General features: G+C 40.8%; 1 protein-coding gene and 1 long non-coding RNA gene across 2 annotated transcripts in view; both read left to right on the forward strand.

Moving 5' to 3' along the window:
* Positions 1-5,520, forward strand: part of LOC137999057 (uncharacterized) — a 7,152-nt gene extending 1,632 nt beyond the window's left edge. Inside the window, exons 2-3 of the long non-coding RNA XR_011122887.1 lie at positions 1,118-1,176; positions 4,943-5,520. This is a non-coding gene — a long non-coding RNA (uncharacterized lncRNA). The remainder of the gene's footprint in view (positions 1-1,117; positions 1,177-4,942) is intronic.
* Positions 5,521-7,246: 1,726 nt separating this feature from the next.
* LOC137999056 (melatonin receptor type 1C-like) lies at positions 7,247-10,452 on the forward strand. The gene has a single exon (XM_068844884.1). The coding sequence runs from the start codon at positions 7,364-7,366 to the stop codon at positions 8,540-8,542; it is 1,179 nt and encodes a 392-aa protein (XP_068700985.1). The 5' UTR covers positions 7,247-7,363; the 3' UTR covers positions 8,543-10,452.
* The last annotated feature ends 4,548 nt before the right edge of the window (positions 10,453-15,000 follow it).

Consider the following 15,000-nt stretch of genomic DNA (forward strand, 5'->3'; position numbering starts at 1 on the left):
AGAATGCTTTTTAATAATCCCCTATCGAATGACGTCACTGAGATAATTGTTCCATCGAAGTTAACTTATGGTGGAGTTTTTGTCAAATCATTTGAAAGGGAACCTCCACTTCAACAAAAAAATAACTTTAAATCACAGGAAATAACCGTTACAGTCAAGTCAGTCTAAAGTATTTTCAAATAAAGTGTCTGTATCCCAAGTAAATAAGTTTTAGAATCGCCTATTTTTGTTTTCAAATTACGCGGGCGACGCCATTTTGAATAATTGTGACGTGTTACAGTTGCTCTATCGTTATTAGACAAAAGCTCTTTGTGTCAGAACAATATGGCAACCTAAAGGCTCGTTTACAAAGAGCGATTTTATCGCGCGACAAGAGCTGCGATAAAATCGCAACAAAGTTGCTCTAAATTTCGAGCATGTTCGAATTTGCGGCGACAAGGCTGCGATCTGTCGCGCTACAATGAAATCGCCGGCTGTTCACACGGGCGATTTGCTGTCGCTGTAAAATCGCCGTTCGATCGCAGCTCGATAAAATTGCCCGATAAAATTTCTCTGTGTAAACGAGCCTTAACACGTCACAATTATTCAAGATGGCTGCTCCCGCAAAAATTTAAAAGTGAAAATAAGAGATTTATAAATTCACTTTTCTTGATATAAACACTGTTTTAAAACAAATAATTTCCTTTGGTGTAAATTTATTCTGTTATAAGAGTAGAGGTTTCCTTTAAAATACTCTTCTGTAAAATTTCGCTTATCGAAGCCAAGAAATTATTACTTAACACCACTTTAATCAGGAAGAAACCTATTCATATTTTCTAAACAATGACAGACAGTCGCGGCAGCTTCTGCTCGCTATGCCAATCAAAATCCATAAGCCCCTCCTATCAATAAATGCCATAGTACCAGACATTCAAAACATAATTCGTCGACTTATCAAGAATTTAACAATAACCCGACCCCATGTTTCCTTTTTATTTACTGTAAGCATCAATCAGTGTCATACAAATTAAAATTATATCTTGAACCATTATGCCACCAAACCAGAGAGGAACAAGGTTGCACCCTACCCCTTACCCTGAATAATGCATTAAAACTGGCTTTTTTGCGTGTGTTTCAGAAGGTGGACATGGGTAAGTGTGTAAGCGAAGAGACATGTCTAATAAGCCTTCGTGAGAGGTAAAGTAGCGATTACTTCTTATTTATTTTCATGTTACTTAAAATCGCGCGCCATTTTCAGACCAAAGCAAACGCTGCTTAAAATCTTGCATTCCCCTCCCGTGGGGAAAGGGGGGGGGGGGGAGAGGTACTCCCAGAAAAAATTGGATGGGGGTGTGCGGCCCGCTTACTGAAACCCTTACCCTATTTCAAACCAAAATCTGCGATTTTCCCTAACCTATTTCAGACCTATTTTCAGAATGAAAAACAACAAAAAAGAGCCTGGTACACATCACGCATACGCACAACCATTTCACCCTGTCACTGAATTAGCAAACAAGGACAACATGTAAAATTTTTTTCAAAAACACATAACATCAACATTTACAGAGTAATGCTCAAAAAGAGAACTAGGAAATACTAAAAAAAGAAAAAAGTCACTGGCATAAACTCGAAAGGAGACTCTATGAAAGCTCAAAAAGACTAAGGCAAAGTCAAGAAAAAGCAATAAAGTTCACTTAGACGGCACACGATCCGGACGAGTCGGCCCGCGGGCAGGCGGACCCTCGGAGTCCAAAAGTTTAGCGGGAGCACGCTTTCCAGGCTTCTTGTTATCAGATGACTGAAGTTTTGTGTGCCACAAAACTTGGTGTGCCACAGGGTTCCTGTCTCGGCCCAATGCTGTTCTCCCTTTACACCAGTGAGCTATTTGATGTGATTAGCCAGCACCTCCCAACAGCGCACAGTTATGCTGATGATACTGGTATCTATCTGGCTTTCAATCCAAATGATGATTACAATCAAGACGCCGCCATTGCAGCAATGGAAGCGTGCCTCTGTGACATCCGTAACTGGATGATCAATGATGAACTCATGATCAATGATTCCAAGACAGAGTTCATGCTCATTGGGACGAAAGCACAGCTACAGAAAACTAAATGCGCTACTCTAACTATTGGCGAATCCATCATCTCTTCGAGCACTGAACCCCTTAGAAACTTAGGGGCCTGGTTTGACTGCAATTTCAACCTGAACTTCAACATAACCAAAGCGTGTAGGAGTGCTTTTTTTCATCTTCACAACATTAGACGCGTCAGAAAATATCTAAGTATAGAATCTGCCCATAAATTAATCCACGCTTTCATCACAAGCAGATTGGACTATTGTAATTCACTTTTATATGGACTACCCTACTGCGCTCTCAGTAAACTGCAGCGTGTTCAAAACGCAGCTGCAAGAGTCCTATATCTAGCACCACGGTATTGCCACATCACACCTATACTATACAAATTACACTGGCTACCTGTAACGTTTAGAATAGATTATAAGATTATAATAATCACTCACAAAGCAATCCATGGTACAGCTCCTAATTATTTATCATCTCTCGTAAATTTTAAACCTAATTCTTCCTACAGCCTCAGATCAAATAACAAATATCTGCTTTCAAATCCAGATTTCAGGACTCTCCCTACTCTTGGCGATCGAGCCTTTGTGGCCGCCGCACCAAAACTGTGGAATAATCTTCCGTTAGATCTTAGATGCACTTCCTATTTTACAGTTTTTAAACGTAATTTGAAGACTCATCTTTTTAAAAAAGCTTTTTCTGATATAGTATTGTAGTTTACAGACTAGATAATTATTCATTCGTGTAATTTTGACTATATAGTGTTATATATTGTTCTTTTATTGTAAGGCGCATTTGAAAACTGCATAGTTGAATTTGCGCGGTATAAATAAATTTTTATTATTATATTATTACTCCTTAAGAAACTAATTCTGAACACAAAAAAAACAAAATCAATCGTAAAATCACGAGCATCAGAAGGGAACTTGTAGTGGTCCATCAGACAAGAGAGAACATTATCAACTGCTTTTTTAGACATACGAACCACATAATGACGAGCCATCACGAGACTTCAGAAGGAGCCTCCTCGAGAGGAAAGAAGGAAGGAACTTTGTTTAAGTGTCTAATCTTCTAGCGCTGGAGCACTAATTGTGGACACTGTAAACTCAAATTAACAAATCAACGCAAATCAAGTCAAATATTGGTTTTTGTGGAGAGGGGAAAAACCTCTCGGTGCAGAGTGGAGAACCAACAAACTAAACCCACATATGACGCCGAGCCTGGGAATCGAACCTGGGACATATTGCTGGGAGACGAGGGCTCTCACCACCGCGCCATCCCTGCACCCTGGGACTGGAGGGACATAGTTAGCACTAGTGTTCTCAGCGGCAGGCACACTTGAATACAAAACTTCTGTTTCTGGGTAAAGAGCACTCCAGGCTTGCCTACACTCTCGAGCCATATGACCCAAATGACGACAGCGCCGGCACAGGCCCGAAAGCTGGCAGGCAGAACCACGGTGACCAGTTTCACGACAGATAGTGCAGTGGACAGGCTGGCTGGCGTGCCAAACACGACATTTATAATCGCAGATCGTCACAAAGTACGGGATATCATGGTCCAGAGCCAACTCAACTTCTCGACTAGCGCTATAGAGCTAGCCGGGAAATTGGCAAAGGCGAACTGCGGCGAACTGCGGCGAACCGACAAAACATCACCGTAGGCTTGAGAAAAGGTCTTCACATCATCATCCGAGATTTCGGAGACCAAATGTCGAACGTAAACAGAACGTATCCTTGGTGCTAACGTTAAGCCAACAAAACATTTGATCTGGAACCAGATTAGGCTTAAAAGAAGAGAAATTATCAAACGGAAACAACAAGTTCAGTCCTTCCTTAGTGCGTGGAATAAACGTTTGCTTAGTGCAACTGCAAGACATGCATGACATGCAGGAAAACGTCCGTCGGAGTAATTTTCAGTTAGTTTTTTTGCAGACTTTGTAAAGAAGAATTGAGTGAGTTTTACCAAGAGAAAATGAGGGGACAGAGAGGGAGGCTCCCGGTCCAGCACTTGGGATATGTCATGTCCACGAAAGTTATTTTTAGACGAGCGGAAGTTTGTCTTCCGAAACGTCCGCATGCAGGCCAACCTCGGTCTGATGTTCATCAGCCTTCCACGTGCGCCGCCATTTTCTCTTTTCACTAAGAACCTGAGTCCTAAGATCAAGGCAAGACTGCGGGCGGACGTCTCGGAAGACAGACTCCCGCTAGAACAAAGAGGTACGCTCGTCTAAAAATAACTTTCGTGGACATGACACATCCCGGCCAACGCTCTGAGCCTCCCTCTCTGTCCCCTCATTTTCTCTTGGTTTTACTCAAGAGCGTGTTTTGTTATCTTTGAACTGAATTTATTACCAAAGCGTAAAGAAGTAAAAGACCTCTAAACGGGACAGCACATTACAAAATAATCAACGGGAGAGAACATGTGAGCCAAAGGGCCACTGCTGTTACGACGTCTGGTTGACCCCTTAAATGATCTAAATGACACTCCACTTGAAAAAAATTAACTGGAACACTGCAGCTCAATACCACGCAACTCAGTGCTTCTATTAATGTGTAACGCGTACCACAGGCAACCCAGTTTACGCTCATAAAGTTTGTTTTGTTTTTAACTTAAAAATTTACGTGACATACTGATCTCTTATGGTGATCCACCTTTCCACACGCTTGCCGTGGGAGAACGGCTGTACTGTTCCCAACCCAGCTCACCACACTTGTTGTGTGAAGGGGTGTCTAAAACACCCGCCTGGTATGGTAGCTGTACGGTGGTTTAATTGAAAAGTTCATCTTTTCTTTCAAACTAGTTCAAATTTTTAAAACTGGTTTAATTTTTTCCGAGATGGTATGGTTACTGAATGTCTTATTATCTTTTTATCCGTAGAATTTTAAATACGGACAATGGATCGGCCTGCTCACCATCCGAGTTTAATCGTCACTCCTTGTTTATATATGGTGGACATCACGTGAACATCGCTATTTCTGCGTGTTCCTGTGAAGGCGACGGGGAGCAGTGAATGAAAACAAGTGAATGTCCTTCAAGAAGTCTGATTCGTCGAAATCTGTAACGAAGAATAGCTGAATAGTGGCGTTTATTTTCAGGATTCAGTCGTTAAATTGAAAGTGCTACTATGAGGAAATTCGGATCTTTCGTATCCTACGCTTCCGTTTAAACGAGAATCACACTTGAGGATGTTCATCGAGCTCTTGCGCAATCCCGATATTGCCAATTACGAGATAATACAGCGGATGCTTCAAGTTACAAATGAAGTCAGCTTGACACCCAGCAATTTCGCAAAAATACATGTGTTTGTTGTTTTTTTTTTTTCCAATTTCTTCTCTTTTATTTTGGGCAGTATACATAAATGGCAACAACCACTTAATTAATCGTTAGACCAACGAGCCTCGTTTAAGAAAAAGAAAGTTATTTTATATATTGTTGTTCTTATTCTGTCTAGTTAAAATTGTGATTGATCCGAAGACAAAAGAACAATTTATTGGGAGCCATTTTAGCATAGCGTCTTCGGATCTTTTTAAGCAAGCAACCATGGACAATAACTATAATTCCGGTATACGTTGCGTCAACTGGCTTGATCTATCGGCGTACTGCACAAGTTGAAAAAGAAAGTATTTTGAGAGAGAGCCGATACTACGTGGATTTGATTATTTCGTATAATGTATTATATTTTGGCTGGCAAACCAGCCTTCTTCACGTAAAACTATCATTGTTTCTGAAGAAGGCAGGTTTTGTCATTACTAAATACATTACATTACTAAATAGCACCGGCTCTTTCTCAAAACATTTTCTTTTTCAACTTGTGCAGTACTACGGCGGTGATTACACGAGAAACCCGCATCCGCGCCAGATCCATACCTGCAGGGGCCGGTATCACTTCTAGGCAGTTTTTCTTTTTTTTGTAACCTTGAAAACATGTTAAAAGATCAGCTTTTCAACACTAGCGTTTGGCAATTTCACAAATGGTTTTCGGGCTCGAAAAGTCTTCGGGATTTCGAGAAACGGGCTCGCTTGCTATAGTTGTTCAGGTTACTGGACAGTGATTTATCCGGCGGATAGCGCTATCTATCCATCGTTCGAGCAACTATAACCAGAAGTTCAAATGGATTTCGATTTCGACACAAGGCAAATACATTGTGCTGGGGAGACTATTTAAGGGGTCACCCAGATGTCGTGCCACACTAATGCGCAGCTTGCGCGCGGCCCTAAAACTCTAGGGAGCCTCCTGCTGAGTCCTGCCTTATGTAAAAAGAACTTACTTTATTAACCCTTTCAGCCCCGTGGGGTTCCCCATTGACCAGTAAAATCGTCTGGCGTTAGACAGAGTAAAATCTATAAGTGGCACTATTGGTTGTTAAAGGGTTAATTAATTAATGGGGACATAGTTTTTCAATGAATCCAGCTGTTGTTAATGGGGACATAGTTTTTGAGTGAATCCAGCTGTTGTTAACCCTTTCAGCCCCGTGGGGTTCCCCATTGACGAGTAAAATCGTCTGGCGTTAGACAGAGTAAAATCTATAAGTGGCACTATTGGGAGTTAAAGGGTTAATGGGAACACAGTTTTTGAGTGAATCCAGCTGTTGTTAACCCTTTCAGCCCCGTGGGGTTCCCCATTGACCAGTAAAATCGTCTGGCGTTAGACAGAGCAAAATCTATAAGTGGCACTATTGGGAGTTAAAGGGTTAATGGGGACACAGTTTTTGAGTGAATCCAGCTGTTGTTAACCCTTTCAGCCCCGTGGGGTTCCCCATTGACGAGTAAAATCGTCTGGCGTTAAACAGAGTAAAATCTATAAGTGGCACTATTGGGAGTTAAAGGGTCAAAACTTTATTCCGAAAGCCGCCTTTCTCTCGAAATTGGGTGCATCGTATTAAAATTGGTTGACTTCGCCGCTACAGACTGATGTGTTCCAAAATTAATCAACCCGGCGGAAACTTGGCAATACATTTGAAATTTTTCAAATGGCTGTAGATAAGAGCAAAATCCAACTATTGCCTCAATTCATAAGCATACTTTTAATTCCGGTCAAATATAAATATAACCCTTGCTTATGGGAAAGATAAACATATATCTTTCATTTTCGTCGGTCGATAACAAAATATACCAATATTTAACGCTTTATCAAATTTTAAATGGCAGAACACATTTTGCAGAGGTTAATGAATGCTAATTTATTGCTTTTTCTTAGCACTGTCATTTATAGATTTAAATGCGTAATACTTGAAAACGTATGACGTCAGACTGACACAGCCAGGGAATGATTTTCTATTTTTTCATTTAAAAAGCACCATGAACGCCACGTTGTCCTCGCTCGAAAACTTCGCCCGTCAGTTACAACACCGTTCTAGAGCGATTCAAGTTGTGGAATCGTTTTTTTTGTTCTTGATTAATTTCATGTCTTTTTTCGGCAATCTTTTGCTTGGAATCGCCGTCATCAGAAACCCGACTCTTCGCAGAACTGTTCCCAACATGTACATCATAAGTTTGGCAGTTTCAGACTTTCTGATGTCAGTGCTGGGAATTCCATTTTCTGTAGCTTCTGCCATAGTTGGCAAATGGCCGTTTAATAACTTTGTTTGCCAATTGCAAGGTTTTTCGATTCTCCTCATGTGCGCTGTGTCGTTACAAACTTTAGCCATCACTGCTGCTAACAGGTATGTTCGAGTTGTCTGTTCCCGTGCGCTTTACCAGAAAATCTTCAACATGAACACTACAAAAGTAACGATTGCGATTCTATGGCTGATGGCCTTTTTAGCGCCTCTTCCGTATGTTCTCGCCGGACATGAATATATCTTTCACACCGGAAAAGTCTTTTGCGCGCACAACCCGGAGACCTTGAGTGCTGGTTATGGAGCGTACTTGGTTCTGGTTTTCGTGGCTGTGCCACTTATCATTATATTGGTTTGCTATACGAAGGTCTTCATGACGGTCCATAAACACAACGTCAGGTTTCGCTTTCGACATCAAGCAAGAGCTCAATTTCGTTCTTCGTCTGAAAACACCTTATCGGTAGAAGAAGTTAACGTTACGTACATTCTCTTAGTAGTTGTTGTCGGTTTCTTAACATGTTGGACTCCTGTATTGGTCATCGATTTAATCGATTTTATAAACGCAGATTGGAAGCTCAAACGTCAAGTTTACGTGAGTTACAGTTGCTTCGGTTGGGCCAGCACGTCCATCAATCCGATCATTTATGGTATCATGAATCGTACTTTCCGAGCAGAATACCTGAGAATCCTCGCGCCCTTGAGGGCTTGGCGCTCCGTATTACTGTCAAGCAGCGGGAGACGCGTTCGCGGCGCAAGGAAAAATGGAAGTCGCAAAACTTTGAATAAAAACAAAGTATCAGGTTCGTTTGAAGTTGGGGAAAATGAAGCTAAAAAGAATGATGTTGTCCCCAGCTGTCTGGCTGGCGGCAGAGAGAAGGGTGAGTCCAGTGGTCAGCAAATCAGCGACATCCCCTTGTAGCATGCCGAACTTATCGATTAATAAAACGAGGCAGAAATGACACCTACTGATATCTCTTCAAGAAAAAAGACTTTAAGTTCAAGAGACGATAAAGTAGTTGAAGGTAGCGCACCAAGTAAAAGTAATTAACATGAGACCAGACGATCTTGTTTCTTGGCTAACACAACTACTTCGGCAGGTGTAACAAACCACCCAAACGAACAAGCGGCTAAGCCGGGTTACTGTGACTTGCTCTTGAGTCCTATAATTATATTTATCTCATTTATTCCTTTCCTTGCATCCCTGGAAAATCTTTTTTTTTTCAATACGAATTTTCACTTGACATATTGTTTCAATAGGAATAAAACGCAAACAGCGGTTACAAACATTTGCTTGAAATGCATAACTTTTATAAACTTAACGTTTCGTATGTTACAACATACATCATCAGAAGTGATTATTATTCAGTTACAGATATAAATTTAAATTCAAAAATACAACTGTACGGACTGGGAACTAACGAAATTGATTGACATAAAACGGCAAGAATATTCTAATAATAGAGATAAAGTTTCTCACTGCCAACGTTTTCATTTAAGCCTGGCTTAAGATCACGGATCAACAGAGACTCTAATTTTGCAATGCATGTCTGATCGACCAGTTGCTAATATTTCAAAATAATCCCACTTAATTCTATGGTTGGTTAAGAAAACATGATCAGCAATTGCAGATTAGTGACAATTTGTAGTTAGAGCTTTAAAATGTTCTGTTTTTCTGTCACGTAATCGGCGTTTCGTTTTCCCTATGTAGAAATCATTGCAATCCCAGCAGTTTGCTCTATACACTACTTATGACCTGAAGGAAGGAGCTAGTTTATCTTTGTAAGGGAAAAAAGACTTGATTCTTCGGGTCGGTTCTGAAAAACTATTGTGACGTTGAAAATACCATAGAATTTGTTTATACAAGACCTCAGCTGTTTTGTGGTGTTTGCTATGATGACCTAAGAAAGGTAGAACGATAAGAACTTCTTTTTTCTTAACTGTTTGTACAGGATCTTTTGGCTTATTTTGATGTTTCTCAATGACATCATTCATATGATATTTAACAGTTCCCATAGGGTAGCCATTAAGTAACAAAATCCTCTTGAGGTCATCGATCTAGAGCAGACTGTAACAATCGGGGTGACGAACAAATTCTAATGCAGCGATAAGCCAAAGTGCGGACTAGGTTTATTTTGTATTCATTTTGTATTTATTTTGTATTTCCTGTTTTGGCGAACATTTTCATGTGTGATGTTGAAGAAAAATGGGTGATGAAGAACACCAAGAGAAAATGAGGGGACAAAGAGGGAGGCTCCCGGTCCAGCCCTTGGGATATGTCATGTCCACGAAAGTCATTTTTAGACGAGCGGAAGTCTTTGTTCTAGCGGAAGTCTGTCTTCCGAGAGGTCCGCATGCAGCTCAACCTCGGTCTGATGTTTGAAAGAAAAGCAAAGATTTAATGTAATGGCGGACGAAGTGGACTTAACGTTTGTCGATGACTGCATACAGACGTCTCAGAAGACAGACTTCCGCTCGTCTAAAAATAACCTTCGTGGACATGACATATCCCTGCTAATGCTCTGAGCCTCCCTCTCTGTCCCTTCATTTGCTGTTGAGAACACCAATCAGCCTACTATTTGGTTCGGGTACGTGGACGATACCGTTACTCTTTTCAAGAACAAAAATCATGCTTTGAGTTTTTTACGTTACCTAAATGGGAGACACAACAACATTTAATTCACAATTGAGTTTGAACAAAACGATGAAATTCCATTCCTTGATATCTTTATGAAACGCAATCGTGACTCCCTGCGCTTAATTAATCAGCACTTAAGTAAGTATGTATGTTGTATAAACTTACGTATGAATAACGATTAAAAAATATGGTAAACACTGACATTATGTTGAAGACTGAAATTAATTCCTGTTTTTTCGATTTGGATAGGAAATAACATCAAAATTCGTCTTCATTGACCTTCCTTTCATAAAAAATGGCACCTTAGCTTATTGCGGGACAGAGTTCAACGCATACCGTGATTTTCGTCGTTTTTCGAAATCTCTCGCGTTTTTTTTTATGAAGTTGTTTTCAATGCCAGTTGATTTCAAGGTTTTGAACGGACAGACCTACTAGCGGACTAGCTGGCATTTCGCCGCCATTTCATACAGTAGAAAGGTAGCCATAGTGATCACATGCATTCCGTCATACCGAGGCGCAGGTTCGGTTATTTTTTGCTTTCGCTTTTTTCATTTCGCCAAGGCGAGTGAATTTGTGTCGATTTGTTCGAAGTATCTACAGTCAGTATATGACTGATAATGTAATCGGAAAACTGTGTACTGGTGTGTTTTCTAGGAAATAGACGCTGCATTTCGCACCGCCAACAAGTCGGAGCTGCGATGCGTCCACCTTTTTTTCTCACTGTGACACGGCCGGTCATCACCATCTCAACAATTTTTGCGACTAAGACCCTGAGAATTCTATTGAAATTTGCCGACTCGCTTAAACTTTAAGCGAGTTGGGAAAGGAAGTGTTTTCACGGAATTTGCGGTTGTCACTCGCTAAGCAACCTGGAAAACCGCTCGTGAAAACACGGCCAACATCATCTAATCGGCGAGTTTTTGCCTTCAACCCAACGCGAAATTTTTTGTTTGCACAAGCATCGAACAATTTATCGAACCTTTCTTTTCCGGCGTTTCGCCTTGACCCGCACGTTTTTTCTTGAAAAACTCTCATTTCTCGGAACCTTTGGCAACCAGACCGGACCGGCTAGGACACTCGGAGTATTGCTTTAAACACCATTTAATCGTTGAGTTCTTTACCCTTCAACTCGATTCAACTCCTTTCGACATGGCGGTAACGGACGCCCATATTCTTTCACACCCTGGTAAAATTCGAAAGAAAACGGCCGATTTTCTTCACCAAGAGCTCTCCCCGCTCTGAATCATTAGAGCAAAATTGTATTCGCAGTGTTTGAGGTCCTGATTGGTTGCCAAATATCAGGAGCCCATGCGGAGGAGCGAGCAACTCCCATATATTCCTGTCACCGGCGTTTACACAGACCGATTTATTTTTAGATTGAATTTCCCGCGAATGAGACTCCCGCAGGAGCCCGATGACCAATCACAAGAAACTAACTTGACGTCATAGCGTCACCGAACCGGAACTGCCTTTGTTGTTTTGGGGCAAAGGTAGTCCAAAAACAGATAAGTCTGTAAAAAATGCCGTGGCATAGGTTTAGTATTGGAGTTGCTCGTTCCTACTCATGGACTCCAGCAAATATTCAATAAGTTTACAAAAGCAGACGGCATCAACTGCGATGAACCATTATTTTTAACCCTAGCTGGGCGAGCCGAAATATAGTACACTCAAAATAATCAAATGTACTTTGTATCGGCTCTTCTTCAAACTATCTACTTTTTCACTTGAAATTATGCCGATCAGATCAAGCCAGTTGATCCAACGTACACCGGAAGGTTTACATGATTGTACACCATTGTCATGCACTGTATTGCTTTAAAACAATTAATATTCCTTGGAATAAAAGTCCTGCAGTTACATGCAAAATGCCATAAGGCATCAGCCTGAAGGAACAATGTATTTATTCTTTTCAGTGAGGTGCTCATTTGAAATATTTTCAAGTAGAACGATTACAACCAAGGATGGCACGTCTCGAGTGTTAGCCCTTCGTCAGAGCTAAACCCTTTTCTATCTTTCACAAGTCGGGCTACTTTTCATAATAAAAAACAGTGATATTCTTTAATCATTCCTTCAGTATTTCAGTATAAACATTTGTCTCTCAGTAAGTAACTGCATTACCATTAAACGTAACAATGGTATTATTTGTAGTGTTACAATATTAATAAACTACAATTTGTCTTCAAAGAAAATTACCCATTTTGCAGAATGGCCTGTTTAGAAGCTGAATGTAAAGGAAATTTCTTTGAAATAATCGAAAGTAAGATTAGTAGCACTGCACAGATTTAATGTTGTAGGAGAAATAAGTCACTAGACTTCTCTAAACCTGGTCACTACTCTAGCATAATGGTTTTCGATCTGAGTTATTTTTTCTAAAAGCATATTGGGGTACAACGGAGACATTTTACATCAAGTCGATCTCTATCAAAGAGAGGAATGTTGGAGCTGCCATTGGTTGTTGGACATTTTGCGTGTATGGAATGGGTGAGTTGACATGCAACTTTCTGGCCGATTTCTGCCTAATTTCTTGAAGCCACTTTCCGTAATTTGCTGTTCGCTGTCAGAAATTCGACTGTGTACTTAGGACAAGATTTGAAACAGTTCCTGTTTTGGAACTACTTTCTTTTTGTTTCCTGTAAAGAGTTTGCCGTTGGTGTAAACCCATTGTCTTCGAGTTATCATCTGTTGTTCCCTTTTGTTAATTCTTTCAACTTAGATCGATCCTTGTTTCCTGAAAGGCGGAGTTGCTTCTCTGTTTCTTCTTTTAAGAAATCTTTGGCCTTGTTGTAAATATAACAATTTTTTTTCGTGAGTCTTTTGTCTTTAGGTAGCCTTTCATTTCCTCTATTTATGTGTAGAAATCGATTTCATTTGCGGAATCGCGTTGGCGTGACTCTGCCATATGCGGTTCTGGTGTCGTATTGCACATTTGTATATGATCAAACTTTTGGCCGAGAGTGGCCTGGGGTGAATAATAAAATATTCATTTATAAATAATTTTGGGGTACTTGCATCAATCGTTTGCGTGGTCAAGTGGATTAAGGAGTAGGCAGAAGATCCAGACGTAGGGAGTTCAAGAATCAAGTTCTGGTGAGTAAACAGAAACCTCTTGAGTAATACGAAATGTCTGTGAGTGGTGTTGTGTAGAGAGGGTTGGTACAAGGTGGGAATAGATGTGTGATAGGAGGGTGGGGCTGGATAGAGGTAATGGAGAGAATCAGGGCGAGGTAGGTGAGTAGAACCGAGTAAAAGAGGTCTAGTGCTTTTTTAGACCCCCTAAAAAACCAAGTCCCTGTTTTTTCAACTACACCCCCAAAAAAAGAAAACCTTTTTTAGACAGTTGATAAAAATAAAACCAGTTTAAAAAATTTAAACTGGTTTGAAAAAAAATAGAACCGGTTTAAATGCCAAGATCAAAATTAAACCACAACAGCTAAGCTATGCTGATGAGGCTCAGCAAGGCCGAAACAGCTGTCCATGGCTGCTAATTGACCGGGTAAACTGATTGTGCGCATGAGTGACGTGTTGGCCACACCGGGTTGGTGTTAGCGTTTCTTTTGTTCTTTGTACAAAAGAGGGCTGTACGAGTCCGCAAATGATCCCCAAACTGTACGATCCCCATATTGAACCGCAAATGATCCCGGAACGTAAATGATCCCCATTTTGGACCTCAAATGATCCCGAAAAAAAAAATTGAGGAATGACATATGGTGGAATGGTCTGGATAGAGAATTAATGTGAAGATCGCTTATTTTTATTAAAATCACTTTTAAATCATGGCAAGAGAAAATGAGGGGACAGAGAGAGAGGCTCCCGGTCCAGCCCTTGGGATATGTCATGTCCACGAAAGTTATTTTTAGATGAGCAGAAGGCTTCCGAGACGTCCGCATGCAGGCCAACTTCGGTCCGATGTTTGAAAGAAAATAAGTATTCATCAGCCTTCCACGTGCGCCGTCATTTTGTCTTTTCACTAAGAACCTGAGAGCGAGGCAAGACTGCATACGGACGTCTCGGAAGACAGACTTCCGCTAGAACAAAGACTTTCGTTCGTCTAAAAATAACTTTCGTGGACATAACATATCCCGGCCAACGCCCTGAGCCTCCCTCTCTGTCCCCTCATTTTCTCTTGATCATGGCTCACACAGGTTTCTACCTCATTATAGTTTTCCAGAAAGACTGAATTTTGTTTCTTACCACACTGTTATAAATTTGCCACATTTGATTATCGGACACAATCATCAAAAACTAGAAAAATCGGGTCTGCCTGCGGCCTCGGTTCAGGGACATTTCTTGTTGAGCATCATGTCTTAAAAATTCAAATGTATTTGCGTGTCAGTCACGCGTGACCAGTAACTGCAAAACCACGAAACCAAAAATACAGTCGAGATATTCTAACAACTCTGGCAAACACACGCAGGATTCGAGAAACGGGCAATTTGATATCTTGCTCAATCTTCTGGCTGACAAATACGGGCTGAACGGTCGTGTGGATCTTATGACTTAAATCTTCAAGTTGGGCACGCACAATATCAGCTGGGGCCTGATCCTCGAACGGTAGGACAACACGAATTGGGTTTGATCGATCGCTGACAGTCATTGACATTTGGACGGTTTGTTCAAAGCTCAAGTAAACGTTTCAGAAAAAAAAAACTATTCAATTCATTTTAAATTTGGACAGTTGGCAAAAATCAGAAGGATTTTGATGAAGCTATATAATTACGAGTGTAATTGCATCTAATTCTGAT

This window comes from Montipora foliosa, chromosome 4 (assembly GCF_036669935.1).
Source record: "Montipora foliosa isolate CH-2021 chromosome 4, ASM3666993v2, whole genome shotgun sequence".
NCBI classification, from domain to species: Eukaryota; Metazoa; Cnidaria; class Anthozoa; order Scleractinia; family Acroporidae; genus Montipora; species Montipora foliosa.

Excerpts from the sequence above, each read along its gene's own strand:
- LOC137999056 (XM_068844884.1), top strand. The coding sequence starts at position 7,364 with ATGAACGCCACGTTGTCCTCGCTCGAAAACTTCGCCCGTCAGTTACAA.